The 21,110-nt window shown below is 33.5% G+C and overlaps 2 protein-coding genes and 1 long non-coding RNA gene across 7 annotated transcripts; 1 reads left to right on the forward strand and 2 right to left on the reverse strand.

Moving 5' to 3' along the window:
* Positions 1–1,033: 1,033 nt before the first annotated feature.
* LOC140834172 (26S proteasome regulatory subunit 4 homolog A) lies at positions 1,034–4,643 on the reverse strand. Its single transcript, XM_073198855.1, has 6 exons — positions 4,073–4,643; positions 3,591–3,836; positions 2,806–2,975; positions 2,512–2,728; positions 2,254–2,394; positions 1,034–1,299 (listed from the first exon to the last, which is right to left on the reverse strand). Exons 1-6 carry the CDS (start codon positions 4,547–4,549, stop codon positions 1,216–1,218), a joined length of 1,335 nt encoding a protein of 444 aa, XP_073054956.1. The 5' UTR covers positions 4,550–4,643; the 3' UTR covers positions 1,034–1,215.
* An 11,005-nt stretch (positions 4,644–15,648) lies between these two features.
* On the reverse strand, positions 15,649–20,887 carry LOC140834173 (transcription factor PIF1-like). 5 transcript variants are annotated; one of them, XM_073198857.1, is made up of 7 exons: positions 20,256–20,887; positions 19,463–20,177; positions 17,283–17,381; positions 17,102–17,167; positions 16,817–16,882; positions 16,043–16,121; positions 15,649–15,793 (listed from the first exon to the last, which is right to left on the reverse strand). In XM_073198857.1, the coding sequence occupies exons 1-7, from the start codon at positions 20,354–20,356 to the stop codon at positions 15,789–15,791; spliced, it is 1,131 nt and encodes a 376-aa protein (XP_073054958.1). In that variant the 5' UTR covers positions 20,357–20,887; the 3' UTR covers positions 15,649–15,788. The 5 variants fall into 5 exon arrangements, 2 of the variants coding, with proteins under 2 accessions (XP_073054958.1, XP_073054957.1); XM_073198856.1 differs by having other exon boundaries at positions 15,649–15,868; XR_012118656.1 differs by lacking the exon at positions 15,649–15,793 and having other exon boundaries at positions 16,104–16,121; positions 17,102–17,219; positions 20,256–20,886.
* LOC140834175 (uncharacterized) lies at positions 16,477–17,009 on the forward strand. Its single transcript, XR_012118658.1, has 2 exons — positions 16,477–16,677; positions 16,763–17,009. It is a non-coding gene; the product is annotated as an uncharacterized lncRNA (long non-coding RNA).
* Positions 20,888–21,110: the final 223 nt, after the last annotated feature.

Consider the following 21,110-nt stretch of genomic DNA (forward strand, 5'->3'; position numbering starts at 1 on the left):
AGTACTGAAGTCGGATTCAAATTCTGACGGACGGATTTCTCACAAAAGGCGTAGGGATTTTCAACCCATATACAGAAACCTTTTCTCGATTCTTCTCTGAAATTGTGAGGGACGAACTTGTTATATACATATATATATCCAACTTGCATGATAGAGAAACGTGGCACATTTTCATGTTTTTCGATCGGCGCTCGGGCGGTAAGAAACTACCGCTCGAGCGCGGCAGTTTCTGCCCAAGCATTTCTGTTTTGTACCTTGGCGCTCGGGCGGTCAAAATCTACCGCCCGGGCGTCACATCTTCTGCCCGAACATCACTACATTGGCGCTCGGGCGGTCATTTTCTACCGCTCGGGCGCCAATAGTTTTGCCCAAAACTTGTGTAATTTATATGCTTTGTCCAATCTGCTCTCGTAATAGCCCGTCTGTAATTCTATCCATTCATAATCAATAATCATCTCAGATTACGATAATTAATTTCTCGGGCATTACAAAATCCTTTGCTCCATTATTTTTAGGAATACATCGTAATTCTGGTAGATGAGATCCTACCTATGTGGACACTACCTGTACTTCATTTCAACGGGTAAAATTTTGCCACATACAATTTCAAAAAAAAAAGTGGATCCTATATATGCATGGACAAATCTTGACCATCCATCCTATCATGAAACAATGATCACATGGGTAGGATGAAATAAACTCATAATTCTATTAAACTTGAGCCAAATCGAGTTTTACACATTTGCTGGGTAAAAGTCCTTATACCAGATATTTTCGTCTCTAACAAAATCATGCGACACCAAGTTGGCTGTACATACAAATATATGTATGTATATTATAAAAAATTTAATAATATAAATATTTACTTGACAAAAATAACCAATCATACTATATATACTTCCCTCTCCTTCACAAATATAAATGTAATAGAGATATTCAATGTGCTCAACTTTATTATTTGAATAAAATCGAAATGATTTATAAAAAGAACCAGCATAAACCAATGAATCTGTTTACTGTTGCACTAAAAGTATATCGTTTTAGAAGATCAATTAATTGCGTCCCCCGCAGCACAAGAGAAAGCTATTGCATTGAATCAAATTGCTGTCAAATAAAACATTCAGGTACATGTGAAATCAAGAGACGAACGTTGATAAATGCTACTAATAGAGAAGTGAAGTGTAATGAAGTGATATATATCCCCTTTCATTATCATCACATATATAGACCCTCTGGTACGCCTTCTTTCTTCTTGAACATAACCTTGTCCTTGGCCTTCTTGAAATCAGGATGTGTCACCTACATATGAAGGAAAAATTCGATATCGATTACCGGAATAAAGCAAATCCATACATATTAAAGGGCTGAAGTCTTTAGAACTTTTCATATCCAACAGTCCAACACCAGGCACCCAATATTGATGATACTGAAATGGTGTTCCAATGTCATGTTTAGTTTATGTCAAGAAAACCTTATGTTTGGATAATTTCATATCCATTTCCAGAATAATGTGAATTGAAAGATGTTCACTTCACAAAGATCTTCTGTTCTCTGCACTTCACTGACTTCAGCATCATATTCAGTGTTCTAAATTGTGGCCTAGGCGCTAGGCGGAGGCCAGCCGCACCGATAAGGTGCTAGGCGGGCCTGGGCGCGCCTAGGCGGGTCTGGGCGTGCCTAGGCGGAGGCCAGCCGCCTAGGTGGGCCTGATTTTTTTTAAAAAAATGGACTTTAAAAGTTAAAGATTCGCTAAAAAGCCCATTTAAAAAAATAAAATTTGGACTCACAATCTGCTGACTTTCTATCCTTATCGTTATTTTCCAGGGTCTCGTTCCAGAGACTCCTTCTTGGCCAGGATGCATGATCTTTCTTTCTCGCTCTTATGCTGCGATTTTTCTGGAAAAGAAACTGGTCTGAAGTTCACGCCCGAATAAGCTCTAGAGTTAGAGAACTTCACGAGGATGATTTTGAATCCGAAGATGATGATTTTATGTCTGATGAAGAACAAGTTGTTGAAAATTTCGGAGAAAATGTGGAGTAAATTTATGATATTCAATTAGCAGTGTAATCATTAAATTAAAGCTTCCTACATATAAATGTGAAGTTTGGAAGAAATACTTGTTTATTGAGATGACACGTTAGACTATGTGGGGAATATTTTGAACGTATTTTAAATTTGATTAATCAACGTTTCATATTTAATTAACACAAAATATGACATCCAAATTATTCCTCCTAAAAGGATTTGCTTACCTTCATGCGACGCTCTCTCAAAGCAAGCAAACCTGCTTCAGTACATATAGCCTTGATATCTGCTCCAGAAAACTCATCCTTGGTCATAACAAATTCTTCAAGGTTGACATCATCAGCCAACGTCATCCTTGACGTGTGTATCTAAACATCAAACAAGAGACTTATTAAGTGATGTTGACAGTCATAAAAAATGTTGGCATCCAGGTACCAATGCCAGTGTTACACTGTTACATCTATCACAAATAATCCCATAAATACCTGAAAAATACGTCTCCTTGTCTTGATATCTGGAAGAGGGAATTCAATTTTCCGGTCTATTCTACCAGGTCGAAGAAGGGCAGGATCAAGACTTTCGATTTTATTTGTGGCAAGAATTACTTTAACATCTCCTCTTGAATCAAAGCCATCTAACTGGTTCAGCAATTCTAACATAGTCCTCTGAATTTCACGTTCACCGCCGGAATGAGCATCATACCTGTAGAGAGTATTTTCAAATAATTGCATTGATGATACCCATGCATAGTGATATCCCACTGACCATATAAAATTTACCTTTTTGTGCCCACTGCATCAATTTCATCAATAAAGACAATAGATGGAGAGAGGTCATCAGCAACTCTAAACAATTCTCTCACCAATTTTGGACCATCTCCCAGGTACTTCTGAATTAACTCACTACCAACAACACGCAAGAAAGTGGCTGATGTAGAGTTTGCCACAGCCTGAAGAAAAAGGATACGAAATTACCATGCCTCAAGCTCAACTGTTTCCAGATGTGATATAAAACTGATTATTAAAGGAGCCAATCAACTAACAATAACTGAATCCTACAGCCATGAGCCATCGGTCATGCCCATGGTAGGAGCCCTCCACAATACTAGGCAATCATACATTGTTGTAAACAAATTCACTCAGAACCCTTCATATTCCACAACATTTGTCTCGGGATCCATTCTCTAAGCACCATACGGAATAAAGTTGTAAAAAAGGTTATCCAGCTCGACAAAAAAAATTGCATATAAAGTACAGCTGATATTGTCACCACATGCTTCAAATACTTTCGACTGTCCCTGTTCACATGAATCACCAGTATGTACCCCAAAAAGTAGTTATCAACGAACAGCGGCCGCCGATGTAATACAAGGCTACTCCCTATTCCCCACACGGTAACAAATCCAGAAAAAAAACAAATAGAACTTGCCCATTGAAAAACAAATATCTTGCTGCTGACAATAAGGCCTCCATTACATACAACCATTCATCGGAAGACATATGGATCTCAAAATGCATGACGGAAGAAATAGGAAACTAACTGAAGAAAGTAAAAACATACAAACCTTTGCCAGCAGTGTTTTTCCAGTTCCAGGTTCTCCGTAAAGGATGACGCCCTTAGGAGGTTTAATTCCAATATCCTCATACAATTCAGGGTGAGTCAATGGAAGCTCAACCGCCTCTTTAATCTCCTGAATCTGAGCATCAAGCCCACCGATATCAGCATAAGACTCCAATGGAGCCTTTTCAACCTTCATGACAGATACCATAGGATCAACTTCATCCTGAAGCAGCCCAACAACAGAAAGGACCTGCAAAAACAGAAAATTTTCCGATTCAAAAAATTTAGCTAATTCAAGTATTTTCGTTAAGATGCATAACAACAAATTCTTACCACTCAAAACTTTTATCTTACATTATTAATGGTAGAAAACGAGCCAAAAAAAGTAGAGCATTTCGGACAACATTCCAATTCAGCCCTGATTTCCCATTCCCGTATCTCCAAATTCAAGAACTCCAAGTCAACAAATCAAAGCACAAGCAATACCTTATTGTGCATAAGAATAGCACATCCAGGCTCGAGCTGATCCTTATCCACGAACGACAAGATCCCAACGTAGTACTCCGGCCCCACGGACGACGAAACAATGGCGTGATTCTCATCAATCAGCTCCTCTAAATTTCCAACACTCATGGGCGTCCCCCGTAAATCATCAACCTTCGATCGGTCCTCCTCAGTCTTCTCCTCCTGCGGCTTCAGCCTCTCTTGATTGGCAACGAACTCCTCTTTCATCAACAGATAGTCTTTGATTCGCTCCATCTTCAAAAGCCGTAGCTTGCACTTCGTCAAAGGAGTCACCGTCGGCAGCCGAGCCGCTGCTTCTGGACCCTTCTGCTTTCGCTGCTTCCGTCCCACACGAGACGGTGGCGCAGCCGGCTCGAATTTCTTCTCCTTCTTATCGCCGTCGTTTTTCCGATCCCCGGGGAGTTGCCGGTTCAAACCACCAGAAGTGCTATTACCCATGATTTCAAATATGAACTTAAGACTTCAAATGAGGGCTTTTATCGCAGCTTAGAAAGAGTGGTCGTTGTGTTCGGGAAACAGTGAAGCAACGTAATAAGCAGGGTGATCAGAGTGCGGTTTTACTGTTTTTTTAAAAAAATTCAAACTGAATTACCATATACGGTCGGTTAGTATTTTGAAAAAATAATCGTAATTTTACATGAAAATTAGGATTACGGTTTTTAGCGGTCGGTCGGTTTACAGTTTTTTAATGAAAAATATTAGAACATATATTTTAATTTATTTGAAAACAACGATAATATAGTGTCTTCAAATATAAATTATAGTTCAAAGCATATAAAGATAAAAATAGATAAAAAATAATCAAGATTTAAAACTATGTTAATAATTTTTAACAACACAACATACTCACAACAAAAATGACATTTATACTACTTTATCATTTTTCTACTTTCAAACTTCAAACTAAATATTGTAACAAAAGAAATAAATACTCAAATAAAATATCAATACGAAGAATAATCAAGAAGAAGATAAGTTTTATTTGTAAAAATAATAATTTTGAAGAGAGTTGAGATTTAATGAATGACAACTTCTTAATTTGAATATAGTGTTTACAAATTATTGTAATTCTAGGCCAAATATTATGGCAAATGGTTTAGACAGTGCGGTTTGGTGCAGTTTTTGGCAAAAAAAAAAAACCGAACCACGTATGCGGTGCGGTTTACGATTACTATTTTTAATCGCGGTTTTTTTAAATATTATGAAAAACGGTGCGATGTAATTCGGTTCGGTCGATTAATAAAAAAATTTGATAACCCCTAATAATAAGGGGATTTAGGAGATATTTACAGAATAAACCCTTAGGAATAAATCGACTCATTGTTACTTATTTGAAACCGAACTCGTCATCTGTGTTATCTTATTAAATGTGAGATGTTATAAAAGTGGTTCGACGAAGACACCAAAATTTCTTCTTTTTTCATCTTTTTTGCAACACTGTGTATAATAATTCCAACTGCGTCAATTTCACATCTGAAACAATCTTTCTAAAAAATGAAAGCCATAACAGTAACAATAAATTTGAAAATTACTCAATTTAAAAAAACCTTAGGTTAGTAAGTTTTGTTAACGCAAAAAATCTTTTTTACCATATATTATTACATTTTTTATTGAAATAAAATTTAATAAAAAAATAGATTTTTTGTCATACACAACAATATGTACGAGCACACTAATTATAATATTCATATCAAATTACAAATGTATAATATTCATTCTATAAATTGATTAAATAATATTTCAAATATATAATATTATGTTACATGCACGTAACGCGTATATCTCATTTGTTAGTAATTTTTTAAAAACTATTCTTCGATCCGTTTGCTAAAGGGTTCTATTTATTTCGTCACACTCGTAAGACAATTATATTCGTAATTTTTTTTAATTTTTAACTTTTATATTTATTATTTAAATTTAATATAAAAACATCCAAAAAAATCTATAACACATTTTTTTTTGAAAATGCAATTTATTCATCTCCAATAGAATCATACATCAAAGATACCTCTAGAATTAATCTTGTTCTTATGTAATTGTTTTTGCATTCATCAATGATAATACCAAAATAAGAGCTATTTTTTTTTATATGAATCTGCTACTTTCTTCGTATCTATTTCAAAAATAACATTATGCAACTGGTGCAACTCTAGACACTTTATACATATTATTGCTTCATGTAAGGCAATTCTTTCTGCTTCTTGTAGTCTAACATTTCCATGCATTGATCTTGACAAGCATCACACACAAGAATCTCGATCGTCTGAGATAATAAAGCCAAAGCCAAATATCTCTCGTTCTTGAAATGTTGCAGCATCTACATTACATTTCAAAAACCCCTCGGTGGCTTTCTCCACTTCTCTACCGAAGTTCTCTGTTGTTTGTGAAGGAGTTTCATTCTTCGTTTGTTTATTAGAGTAAGTGTGCAGCGAGTCAACTTGTGATTTAGATTTTTATTGACTCCAATGTAAACGATTTTTATTTTAATAATATTTTACGATTTTATTCAATTATAACATTTATTTTATTTGTTTACTCATGCAAGCTGTATAGATAAAATATTTGAATATATAATAGGTATCATGATATGTATCTCACAATATAAGATCATGATCTTATTAAAAAGTATACCGTATATTCTCAACGGGTTCTTAGTAACGGGTCATGACATTCGCAATTTATGCAACGGGCCGGAAGCCCAAGCGGAAGAAAGACCAAGAAACGTGTCTATTCTCTACGAAGGCAAGGCAAACAGAACCGAGGATTTCGCGTGAAGCTGCCTGTAACTCAGCTCCGAACTCGCAAAAACTACTGAAATTGGATTATGCCGCCCAGAAAATGTGAAGTTTGTGCGGAAGTGCAAATCAAAATACAAGTGCCCCATCTGCCTAATAACCTGGTGCGTTGATTTCTCCATGTGTATTGATTTTCTAAATTTTGATTTTCGACTTAATTTGATCTATTTAGGTGATGATTTTGTTGATTTCTTGCAGTTGTTCGTTGACATGTTTCACGAAACACAAGGTAGGGTAATAAATTGATTCTTTTACGGCAGTTTTGGCATTCGTTACTTTGAATTCGCAGCTTGGGTATATGCCTATAGGCTATAACTGTTTTCTTATGCGATGTTTCCGCAGAAATTCCTTGAAAAAAACTGGAAACTTCTGTGAAAGTCGAAGTTTGTGAGCCAACTCTTACTTTTTCTTTTCCAAAAGTATTTTGTATTTTAGTTGCTACAAGGAATTCATGGTCGAATGCAGAGGTCATTTTAATGAAAAGACCACCTGCATTTGATCTGCTAGTTATGAATATGTTTGGTGTTGTTCAGAGAAACTGTTTAATTAGGTGCTGTCAATAATACATCCCTTATAAATTACATTATTTGACTGAAGTTAAAAATATTTTCTGATCCTATATAGAATTAGTTAAGCCATGGATTAATCACTTGTGATTTTTTGTTGTAGCCTGGTGTTGCAATGCAATTGCAACTGGCTTATTTTCTTGGATTATTGTTTTATTTTGTTAAAATCTATATGATATTGGCTGTTTCGTTGTTGTTCAAGGATAAGACGTCTTTTTTTTTACTTACTTAGGGAAGTATACACGCATATGTGTCTTAACAGAACCGTATTTTGTTTCCTCTTCTATGCGTGTCCGAATGGAAATTATTCCTACACCCAAAGATATTACCTCTTAAGATATTAGTAGAACACTTTTTATTGTAGTTTTGATAATCTATAGTTGTGTTTGTGCTAATGATAAGAAGGAATTGTTTGATCAGTTATTGACTTCTTGGTTGGTGGCTCCCTCTCTAGTGACTAGATTCTACAATCTTTAAGACCTTTCTCTGTTTCTGACAATGAATTAGTTACTCCTTTGGTCATGGTTTAAGGCAGTTATATTTAATTATACTATTTATTTGATACTATAATTTTCATGACTTTCTATATTACATTCTTGTATTAGCTCCTGCATCAACTGTGAATGATGAGAAACCAATTTACACTGAGGAGCCAAGTGAAATGTTGCAAGGAGTACAACTAGAGTTGATTGGTAAGATCATCGGATATTTAGATCTTATAGATCAAATAAAAGACCCTGTAGAAAAAATAAAAAAAAATAGAACATTATCTAAATATTGCAAATCATAAGCCTACTAAACTTATACAAAATACTGTACAAGAAAATGAATTATATTCTTATAATAAAATATTAGAAAAAGCTAAACCAAAGGAAAGAGAATCTACTATCTTTGAATTAAAAAGAGAGATAGATCAGATAAAATTTGAAATAAAATATTTAAAAGAAAGAGTAAATACTCTTAGTATTAATAATCATATCTGGGAAAAAGATTATACCTCTGATGAAGGAGAAGAGGATTAAAAAGATATTTTATCTAAAGAAGATAATGAAATAAATCAAATGATATGGGTCGATAAAATTTATAAATTATTTCTCAAAAGTGGTACTCAAAAGCAACCCTTATTATTAATAAAAAAATTTAAAATTACTATTGAAGCACTTTTGGATACTGGAGCTGATGTAAATTGTATCAGTGAAGAAATTTTTCCTTCTAAATATTATAAAAAGACTACTCAATTTATAACAGCCGCTAATAAGCAACCTCCTATAGTTAATTACAAATTTTCTGATGTGGCAATATGTCATTCTGGGGTTTTTCTTAATACCACTTTCATTCTTATTAAAAATATTTCTACTTTTGTTATATTAGGAACACTTTTTTTCTAAATGTTGTTCCGTTTAATAAAATTAATGAAAAAAGATTATATATCAATATTAAAGGAAATGATTTTTTTTTTCCTTTCACAACTATACCAGTATCAAAATCTATTAATATTTTACAAAAAATAGTAACTAATAAAGAAAATTTTGTTACTTCATTGAAAGATGAAATTCTTTTTAGAAATATTAAAGAACAAATAAATTCTGAGAAAATTCAAGAAAAAATAAAAATTATTTCCGAAATTATATTTAAAGAAATTTGTGCAGAAGTTCCTAATGCCTTTTGAAATAGAAAAAAACATCAAGTTAATCTTACTTATACAGAATATTTTAATGAAAATAAGATTCCTACGAAAGCTAGGCCTATTGATACGGGGCCTAGACTTTTAAACTATTGCAAGGAAGAAATTGATAGTCTTCTTAAAAAAGAATTGATTAGACCAAATCCTTGGAGTTGTCCAGCATTTTATGTAGAAAATGCAGCCGAGATAGAAAGAGGAGTTCTTAGACTTGTTATTAATTATAAACCGCTTAATAAAGCATTAAAATGGATAAAACATCCATTACCAAATAAAAGAGATCTATTAAATAGATTATTTAAAAGAAAAATATTTTCTTCTTTTGATTTAAAATCAGGATTTTATCAAATTCATTTAAAAGAAATAGATAAATATAAAACATCTTTTACTATTTGGACATTACGAATGGAATGTAATGTCATTTGGATTAAAAAATGCTCCAATGGAATTTCAAAATATAATGAATCAAATTTATAATTCATATATAGATTATATTATAGTCTATATAGATGATGTCCTTAAACATCTTAATATATTTATTCAAGCTAGCTAGTAAAAAGGCTGGTTTAGCAGTAAATAAGAAAAGAGTAAAAAAATTTTCTAACCAAGATAAAATTCTTTGGACATTACATTGAAAATAGAATAATGATTCATATAGAAAGAACAATTTTTTTTGCTGACAAATTTCCTGATAAAATCATTGATATAAATCAATCACAAAGATTTCTTGGTAGTCTTAATTACATAGGAGATTTTTATAAAGATCTCGGTCAAGACTTTAAATTATTGTTTCAAAGACTAAAGAAAAACCCACAACCATGGACTAATAGTCATACTTTAGCAATGCAAAAAATAAAAGAAAGAGTTAAAGAACTTCCTTGTTTATCTATTGCTAATCCAGAAGCATTTAAAATTGTCGAGACAGACGCCTCTGATATTGGATATGGAGGAATACTTAAACAAAAAATAGGTAATAAATCTAGAGAAATTCTTGTCAGATACATCTTTAGAACTTGGAATAATACACAAAAGAATTATTATACAATAAAGAAAGAAATTCTTTCAATTGTTAAATATATTTCAAAATTTGAAAGTGATCTTTTAAATAAAAAGTTTTTATTGAGAGTTGATTGCAAATCTGTCAAAGATATTCTTCTAAAAGATGTTAAAATAATAGCATCTAAACAAATATTTGCTAGATGACAAGCTATATTAGCCTGTTTTAACTTTGATATTGAACATATCTCGGGTAAATCTAATTCTTTACCAGATTTTTTAACTAGAGAATTTTTGCAGGGATCAACCTTGGAAGATAGTTCTAAAGAGGCTAGCAACAGGCAAAAAGCCATGAATAAACCACCCTTTAAAAAAAGCACAAATATTTCTCAATCTAATATGAATACTGAAGAAGAAAAAATTGATCCTATTAAAGAATTTGCAAAGGACCTTACTGCATATGATATTCATTATTATAATAATGCAATATTTGCATTAAAAGGATCTAAACAGAAATTAAAATATCCTTATTTATTTTCAGGATATCTTAATTGTTGTCCTATAGATAAAGACTTAAAAGGTCTATCACATATCCATATAGCTCAAAGCTATTTGATTAAAGATCTACAAACCCATATTGGGAAGAAAAACTAGAGACTATTTTGAAACAATTTTAGTTGAAACCGGTTCTGTTGAAATTCAACATATGGATCGCAATCGCGATTTTGCCTTTTCTAAAATGATTATTAAGAAAATTATTCCAGCAGCTAATTGGGTTTTACCTCTCGGTCAAGCTCGCCAATTGAACACTTTTCATGCAATGCCCAATATGTTCAATTATCATGATTATATCATGGCCTGTGATACTATTCTTATATATGAGAATTCTTAACGAAAACATTCTTAGTGGATAAAATTCCAACTTGATGATATTCATCAGTTTATACCAACTTGGTTTAAAACCTTCTTTTTTTCATGGGGGTAATGCCATCTATTCTTCCTCGAAATATGGACCAAATTCCAACAAGCCAATTCACAATTTGATGGATTAACAGCTATAATTCAATTTTCTATCAATTATAATATTCCTTGGATAATCAGATGGGAATATGGGTTACAAGACCAAATCAAAGAAAAATTGGAAATAAAATTTACTCATACTATCTTGGTCAGGAAAATTTTTAATAAAATAATGGGGAAAAGAAGATTTTTTTGCTGAGGGAAAAGTCTATGATAGGCAAGGAGTTATTGCCCTTGGACCAGCCAGAGAAACCATGAGAAATCTAAATAAAGATACGCCTACTCAGGCCACATTGCTTAAAGAATTATTCCAACATTTGGACAAAGACACTATTACTTCCATGTTTACTGAAATATTTGGTGAAAAATCTAATTTATCTACTCAAGCATCAACTTCTTCAAAAGGAAAAGAAAAACTTGAAGAAGATACACCAATGACAGATCAAGATGATCAAGACCAGGATGCTCAAGACCCTTATGACGGAGACGATATTTTTGCATTATTGAATGCATAAATTAATGGGAAATGACTTGGATACTAGGACTAAAAGTCTTTGAATTATTGATGTAAATAATAGTGGTTGTATCCTTATCTGTTTGTTTGAACGTGTCAAGTTTTTATTAGTCCGAGTACTGTTGATATTGGATGTACTGTTTAATATTGTATTCTATTTAAGAAGTGGATGCTCTCTGTGCTCCAAACACTACGAACATCTCTCTTCTCTCTGAATAAGAATTAGATATTTCTCGCAATCTCACCAGAGTTCTGCTTTCATGCTTCTGCATTCAGAATTATGTAAGTATATGTCTTATGAATTTCATTACATATATGATCCACGTTTGATTATATCATGCCTTCTGCCAATTATTTTGTAAAATTAAAAAAGAAGTTAATTCAACGAAAACTCAAATTAAAGTTCTTCAAAATCAATTGAAAGATCCATAGATCAATCCTGTTTATAAACAATGGTTTACTTATCCAAATTTGGAAAGATCTAAGTTAGCCTTAAAGGCATTCGAGAAACAAAGCTCACAGCTTGCTTCTTAAAAAAGAGAAGAAACTACTCTTTTTATAACCGATATTAATAAAAGTAATATTATGATTCCCAAAACAATTAATTGGAGTCAAGTTACCCTGCCAGAAATCTGGAAAATAGAGAAAATCGCTCCTCCTCTTAAAGAAAAATCTAGAAGACTAGAAAGTGTAGTTCAATATGTTGACGGTGATGTTGAAATAAAATTCTCATCCAAAGACATCTACTTCTTCTATATCTGATTTTGAAAAAATTAGTATATCTAGTCTTCAAAAGACTAATGATAATATATCTCTACCTGAATACAATGTTGATATTCCTGAATCTAGTACTTCTCAATTTCAAAGAACTTATTCTGTTAATAATAGAAATTCTAATTCCCCTACTTTTTCTGATTTGGATTATAATGTTATGGTTATTAATAATAATCTTCTTATTCAGAAGAAAAGATTAAAAATCTAAATAAGATAAAATGGTTTTTAAGTTGTTTAAACCCAAAACAAAAATTTTTATATTCTTTAAGATATACAGAATGGGATGAAGAAACTAAATTAAATTTAGATTTTTTCAAATGGATGGAAACTTTATATTTCCAGCAAGAAATAAAATATTTTCAAAATTTACAGACGAGTCTTTTATAAATACTCTTGAATCAACATATAAATTATATGTTCATGAAACTGGAGAAGAATCTTTAGAAATTCAACCTCCATTCACCACTTTACAAATTAAAAAAGGTAATCCTATAAAATCCGAATTAGGAAATGATAATTTTGACCATATAATTCAGCAAAATAATTTTATCAATCTTACTTTACATTCCTTAAGAAATCAAACTACTAGGATAGAAGAAATTTTATTAAAATCTAAACAAGAAACATCTAGTGGTGAAAGTTCACGAACTTTAATGATAAAACCTCCTCCTAATCTTAAAAGAGAAAAATTTCTTTTAAGTTCCAAAAATGATGAAGATTTTATGGAAGGTCTATTAGATAGATTACAAAAAATCAATATAAAAGAAAAGGTATCTATTTCGGTAATTACCAAAGCTGAACAACTTGAAAATCTTTCAAGTTCGTCAAAAGATGAAATGCAAATTAATAAAATACAAAAAATGTCAATTGTAAAACATTTTTATAAAAAGGCATCACCAATTGATCTTCAAATAGAAGAAAAGAAATATTATGTTCAGTTTAATGGAGAAGCCATTACTGAATGGAATATAGACGGAAAATCTGAATATCAGATAAAAACTGTTATTAAACAAATGTTAATATACTCTTCTGCCTCAAAAATAAAAGGTAATAATTATAGGCAAATTGCTCAAGCCATTATTACTGGTTTTACTGGCCAACTTCAAGGTTGGTGGGATTTTTATCTTTCAAAAGAGGCAAATAATAAAATTCTTAACTCCTCTATAATTGATCTTAATGGAAGAGAAGAGTCAGATACGGTTAATACATTTATTTATACTATTCTATCTAATTTTATTGGAGCTAATGAACTTCAATTAGATAGATCTCAGGAACAATTAATGAACTTGAGATGTCCAACACTATCTGAATTCAGATGGTATAAAGATGTTTTTATGACAAAATTTTTAACCAGAAATGATTGCAATGCAAATTTTTGGAAAAAAAAATATTTCTGGACTTCCAGTTCTTTTCTCTGAAAGATTTAAAAACAGATTAAAATCTAAATCTCCAAAAACTCTATAGATTGGAGGTTACTTACCTATGGAGATTTATCCGCGGAAATAACTGCAGAAGGAATAACTCTTTGCAATGATATCAAGTTAAAAAGACAACTTAATATGCCAAAGAAAGAAAATCGAAATATTATTGGTGATTCTTTGAAATCGAGAAGTACTAGATTCATGAAAATCAACCTTGTATTCAGGTTGAGATATATTATCATTACTCTTTTGAAGACCAGATATAATAACTTTTTCAAAATCGGATATAGAAGAAGTAGAATTTCTACTTTCTTCAGGAAGTTTAATTCATTGATGTCTTTGGGATGAGAATTTTATTTTAACATCGTCGTCAACATATTGAACTATACTTTCTAGTTTTCTAGATTCTTCTTTAAGAGAAGGAGCAATTTTCTTCATTTTCCAGAATTCTGGCAGGGTTTTAGGAATCATAATATTACTTTTAATATCGTTTATAAAAATAGTAGTTTCTCCTCTTTTTGAACTAATTTGATTAATATTAATTCTGAAATTAGAAATAGTTGAATTCATTACTTTATAACAAATTCTATATAATAGAACAACATTTTCTGTTCCGTCTATCATATCAAAACCTTCAGTCTTTATGTTCAAAGTGAGTGCTTTTATGATAGTTTCCATCTGTTTGTGTGGATATGGATTATAGGATGCATGCATCTTAAGGTTTTGTGACATCGAATGCTCATCGTTTAATTATACATCTTTCATAAAAAAAATGATGAATATTTGTGATTATATATGATTATCTATAAAAAAATTACTTAAAAAATTCAACCGCCTAGGCGACCGAGGTGGTAGGCGGTCACCAACCGCCCCGCCACCGTCTCACGCCATTTACAACATTGGGTATGCTCAACTTTTGGAAATGAGTTTGAAGAGAAATTGACTCGAGGCATGTTGCTTGCAGTTCCAAAAAAATGTTTAAATGAATCCTTGTGTTACCTCTCTTCTTGATTTTGCTGCAGCTTCTTCTAGTGAAATACGAGATGCAATAAAGGACGAGAAACTTATATGTGACATAGACTCTGCCATGGATCCTGAGAAGGTAATTTCAGTCAATTTTACTTGGATGTATAGAGAATACGCTCTTGTTTGTTTTAACTAAAGGATTTCTCCAGGCATTTGAAAGCCTTTTTTTGTTAACTGAATAGTTTGATATCAATGCAAAGTTTTTGAGAAAATAGATATTCAGATTTCTTGGGACCATAGATGTTGAAACTTATGAAGTTTGTATGTTCCAAAACGGTGGATCAAAACAAAAAATTTCCGTCTCAAAGCAAAACTTTCGAGTGTGTGAATATTGCTGGGTGTGTTTTTGTATTTTAATAGGAGCTTGACATAGCAATGCAAGTGGAGGAATTCCGACGGTTAACTGAAAAGGTATTACCTTTTTCTCGCCAATATAACCTTTCCAATTTCAGTTTTTCTTAAGTTAAATTGTCCTTCACACGCTATAAATGAACATGGTTTCATAAATTTAAGCTAACTTGCATTTTCATATTTGCAGATCCTGTCCGCCATTACTCCATGAAACCTGAGCATACCTCATAGCTTGCTGGAGATTTTTTATGGACTGAATTTTTTACTGAAACCAAAGGATTTACTGTCAAATCAAAGGCTATTAATCCTCGAAGACTAGACTGTTGCTGTGTCACGTAAGTTGATCATGACGTATTATTCTGCATCGCAAAGTCTCAGAATGCAAGAAATTTGTTTCAATCCATCCGAAATAATATAAGAAAACTGCTGCTATGGTAACAGGTACAGGTTAGGTGTCTAATATCTATGCTTGTGCTCTGCTCTCTTACAAAATTTAGTTCGGCGAATGACTTCCATACGTGATTGACTTGATATCAACCTGAGAATGTTGAAACTTTTGTTTCAGATAATTATGTATTCCTACTCCTTCACGGTTCTCAACACCACTATTGCACTGCAATTACAAAGAAAAATGTCCAAGGAAGTTTCTTTCACGGTTTATTAAACAATCTAAAGAATTTTAATAAGATCCAACGGTTTTTTTTTTTAGAATATCCAACAGTTTTTAGTGCTTGTAAATATGATGTTTTATGAATATAAGAAATACATGACTATACTGATTTCCTACCTGATTGATGATTCTGAGGGTTTCCGATATCTTTGCTGTTATTCGACTGCTTGCTAATGGATTGTACCACGGTTTGATTCTGCAAACAAGTGGAGAGGATACATCAATATGAATAAATACCTGTAAAACATGTGCTGCATAAGTTGACATGCAAGTATTTTCTCAAGTAATCTACTGAGTGATCTGATAGCTGATGCTTAATTAGCGTTTGGCGACGTAAACTTGCATGTGGTAATGATGGTTCCTGGTGGGGACCAAGAAATTGCTGATATGGTTCGTTAAAATTTGGCATTTGTGGCTGGTTTGGATTGCGAGCAACTGCTGAATTTGACGCAGGATCGGTTTGATTAGAAGCTTGAATTCTCGAAGGGTCAGGTACAGGCAACTGGTGGCAGATGAAATGTAGGCATCGGAAAACAAGCACTCATATGTGCTGCCGCTGCTGCTGCTGGATTTGGCAATGCTGAACCGGGTATCATAGATGGATAGGGCACCATAGGCCGATTCATGCTCATATCCATTCCCATTCCCATTCCCATTCCCAGCCCCATGCCCATTCCCATTACAGGCATGTATTGCTGCATACCAGGGTACATCATAGGAACCATTCCACATCCCATGGACATCATCTGCAGGTACATTTTCCATCAGCTTCTTCTCACAAGTTTGAGTAGATGTGACGGGGTTACTAAATAAAGCTTAAAAGTTATTATATCTCAGGGTTTCTTCACTTCCCAAGATTGAGTTCGGAAAACGAGATGTTAGAAACTTTACCTGAACTTGGAGTTGCAGTGACTTCAAGTACTCAATTGCCTCATCCAACATCGAAGCCTTGTCTGACTGAATTTTGAAAAAACAATCGAATCAATATTTATGTCTTAAGAGACCTCTTTCAATAAAATATAACCAGGGTGATTACGGGCGGATCCCGAAGGGCTAGTAGCATAGTCGGGACAGTCGACGGACATGATAAATGAAATTTTTGGTAAAATAAAAAACTTTCCCCTCTAAATATATTTTGTAACCCACCCCCCCCAGGTAATTTCTAAGCTTTCTGACCTTATTGCATCGAGGTATGAGTTCCTGTAGTGCCTTCATCTTTTCATTTATTCTATCCCGACGCCTCTGCATCGGTTACAACTTCAATCAATTCAATAACCGAGTCTCCTCTATAACACTAAAACAAGAAAGAAAGTTTAGCATGAGAAACAGAAAAAGAAAATCCTAAATCCACACAAACCCTTTCAGACAGATTGTGCACTTCCGCGGCTCTAGACTTCTTCGTCGATGTCGAACTGCGAGCTTGAGCTTTGGCTTCTGTAGCTTGGAACTCAGTTTCCTATGACACCAAACAGAAGCAAAAATCAGATGAACTGATCACTAAGAGTAACAAGCACCAAGTCACTCTGGATTGATACTCCTGCTTCATTGTACTCTTTAAATTAGACTAACTGATATAAATCAATTTACAACGAGACACCTATCCACCCAGCTCCATCGATTCTACTCTTTCGAAAATCGAACTAAAACTTATCTTACCCTTAAAAGAGACTACCCCGATCGAAATTTTTACAAGATCGATCGAAATACTCGAGTTTAAAGAACCAAACTCGTTCAAAAATCTAATGTAACTGAATTAACCAAACTTAAGTGTTCATGACACAGAAATGTTTCTCCCCGAAGTTTTACTCGTTTCGCCTTGATTATTATAATTAAACTCACAAAACTATTTGTCTATTTGTAATCCAAACTGTGCCAATTAAATTAATTTTGTTTAGTGCTCTAAAGTCCAATGGGACTGTGCTCAAACACAGGCGATGAGCCTTCACGTGATCCCGCACAAAAAACTTTGCTCTCCCATTCAGTCACATAAATCCATCTTCTTCTTTTATAATGATATATATATATATATATATACACACACACACACACACACACACATACAAGGTTCTGTGCAACGAAAACTTGTGGCATGCAGCGTATCCACGCGGCGAAAAGCCATTGACAAAGCATATGCCACGTGTACAATTGGGGTTGTCTGAATGCCAAATTAGGGAGGAAAAGAAATGCAAGAAGCGACAATGTTGTAGATTTTGATCGATTTACAATCGAAAAATTAAATATAAAAACGTTCGTCTTAATAAAAAGATGGATATATGTATTAATGAAAATTATTACATCACTATTTAAAAAATTCTAATTGATTTGGCTGAACTATTAACAGTACAGGGCCGTTTGGATAGTGGGAGTCCACAACCTATCAAATGGTTTTTATTACATTCTAAACTATAAACTTGATTTACACAATTTATAAGACCATATATATATATATATATATATATATATATATATATATATATATATATATATATATATATATATATAATAAATATCATAAACTATAGAATTTATTAACATTACTTTATCTTGTTAAAATTTAAGTTGATTTCACTACATATGATGCGCGCACACGTGTTTGTGATACAGATCGACCAGAACTATATTTAAAGTTAAAACTAATAATTTTATCATAAAAATAATGAAATATGATATTTGTCTCACAGATTATTCTGTGACACGATCTCGTTTTTTTGTGATATTCTAAACAAATTTGAACATAAATTCACGTTTTATATGGATTAGATCGTTTGAAATTTTGAATCATGGACTTCAACATATGATTCCAAATATATTTGAAATAACTCTAATGGCCGAGGAATTTGGAAGACATTGATTTGGTTTACAAGATAATTTAAGATTGAAATGTTGAATTAAAATTAATTGGTTTGAAATTAATCCAAACAATTTGAGTTGATTCGTGAGAAGAAGTCGAAGATTTGAAATATTAATTCATGAAATCCTTCCAAGCATAAACAATTGGAATGGAATCTCAGCATCGGTTTATGTATTCCCAAAGAAAATCGAGTCACAGGTGTCTACATGCTTATCTAACCAATCTAATGTAGACACGACAATTTTTGTGAGATGATCTTATAGATTAATTTTGTGAAAAATATATTTTATTTAAGTTATCTATTAAAAATTATTAATTTTTTTATTATAAATATGAATAAAATTAATTCGTCTAACTAAATCATCTTTTGTGGTGTTAAAATTGGGTCAATCATCGAATTATATATAATGTATGAAGGTAAAAACTTATGTGAGACGGTCTCACGAGTCGTATTTATTAGACGGATCTATTATTTGAATCATATAAAAAAATATTACTTTTTTATGCTAAGAATATATCTTTTTATTGTGAATATCGGTAGGATTGACCCGATTTATAGATTAAAATCGTGAGACGATCTCGTATATCAAAATATGAGTTTTATTAGTTAAAATAGTAATAATCTCAGTTTTGAATGAGACCCTAGAAATTAAATAGCAACAAGACTACTAAATAAAGTTGCTGACCTCCTTCGGGAGCTCGCTGTATCCAGCTTCTCTTCCTTTTCGCTTCCGGTTTTCCGACAGCGGCTTCGGAGGCGGAGGACGACGATCACCGCCGGAACTGAAACTTGCTCCGGAGCAGCTGGGCGAGGACGTAACGGTGAACTCAGCGGGACCTGCAGCCAATTCGCCGGCCTCCACCAGAGGGCCACTTTCGACGTTACGTTCCGAAACGTTCACAACTGGGGTCTCATTCGACTCCACCACTGTCAATGCCCTCGCATTCGTCATCCCCGCCGCCACGCCTGACATCGGCAGCCCCGATTCGTCCCTTATCCGTGTCGGTATCCGAGAGATATGGGGGAAGTTCTGACGGCGTGGGGAAGCTTGAATCGGGGGCGCGGCAATGCGAATATCGACCACCGGCCGCGGCGGAGCGATGGTGGTGATAGGTGGTGTTGATGGAGGAGGAGCGGAGTAGAGAAACTCTGCGTACAAGTCGCGGTCGAAGGAGGAAACATCGAGCGGGTAATGAAGCCAAGAACCCATCTCATCCTCCTGCATGAATAAATGCGGCTGCGTCGGTTCCTGTTCGCCGCCGCCGGGTCGGGTCTCTCTATGCTCCGCCGTAATCACAGCCTCGCAGCCGTCTCCTGTCGGAGCTCTCTTCGACGATTTCTGGGTCTGCGCCACAACTTGCCCATTCTGCCATAGCAGCTCCATTATCTCCTCTTCATCTCTGCAAGTAATCCAAATTAAGTGATCACACAATCAATTTCTAGGGTTCCAAATCATCCCAAACAAGAACAGTGCTTACATCGCAGGCCTCTTGGGTCTGGAATTAGATAAACCAGAAGACGTAGGAATCGAAAATTCATCTTCCACCTCTTGAAAATCCGGAACACGGTGACTCATCATCCCTGCCTCTCAATTCATCTATTATTCCAAATCACACGCAAACCACGCTCTTCAACCAATCATATATAATCCCAAATCCAGCACAAAACAACCAACCCTCACTCAAAATTCATCATCAAATCCCTTTCAACACCAAAAAAAAAGAAGAAAAAAACCAATAAATCACCTACGTTTGTGTCCTTCGCAGTATGTAGGCTATAGATACGGAAATCCCACCAAAATTCTTATCTCTTCCAAATCGGGAAAGGGTCGAGGAAATTGAGAAAAAGGGGACACACCATTAATTCATAATGCCATCTCTGGAGCTCTGGCATCTACAGTCAATCTAAGCTTAAATTGTTGGGTTGTGTTAAATGAGTTGTTGCAGGGAAGATAAGGTGGTGGGTTCTTTCTCTTTCTGAGCGTTGGTTTTCTCGAATTTGGAATAGTAATAATAATAATTATTATTTAGGGAAGAAGAAAAGGACGAAAGTGATGCTGACAGTGTGACACAGTGCCTGCTCTCTTTCTGTCTTCTTCCCCTTCCATTTTTGCAGCCAAACCTTCAATCTTCACCTTTATGCATAACTAAACTAACTATTTTAAATAAAAATGTACGTACAACGATCTCAAAAGTTAATTTTATGATATATTTTTTATTTAAGTTAACATGAAAAATTATTATTATTTATTTTAAAAATATTATTTAATTATTTCACATATAAAAATTAATTGAGATTGTGTCACAAAAAACTTAATATATATATACATATAG

Source organism: Primulina eburnea, chromosome 6, assembly GCF_022965805.1.
Source record: "Primulina eburnea isolate SZY01 chromosome 6, ASM2296580v1, whole genome shotgun sequence".
Classification (NCBI taxonomy): Eukaryota; Viridiplantae; Streptophyta; class Magnoliopsida; order Lamiales; family Gesneriaceae; genus Primulina; species Primulina eburnea.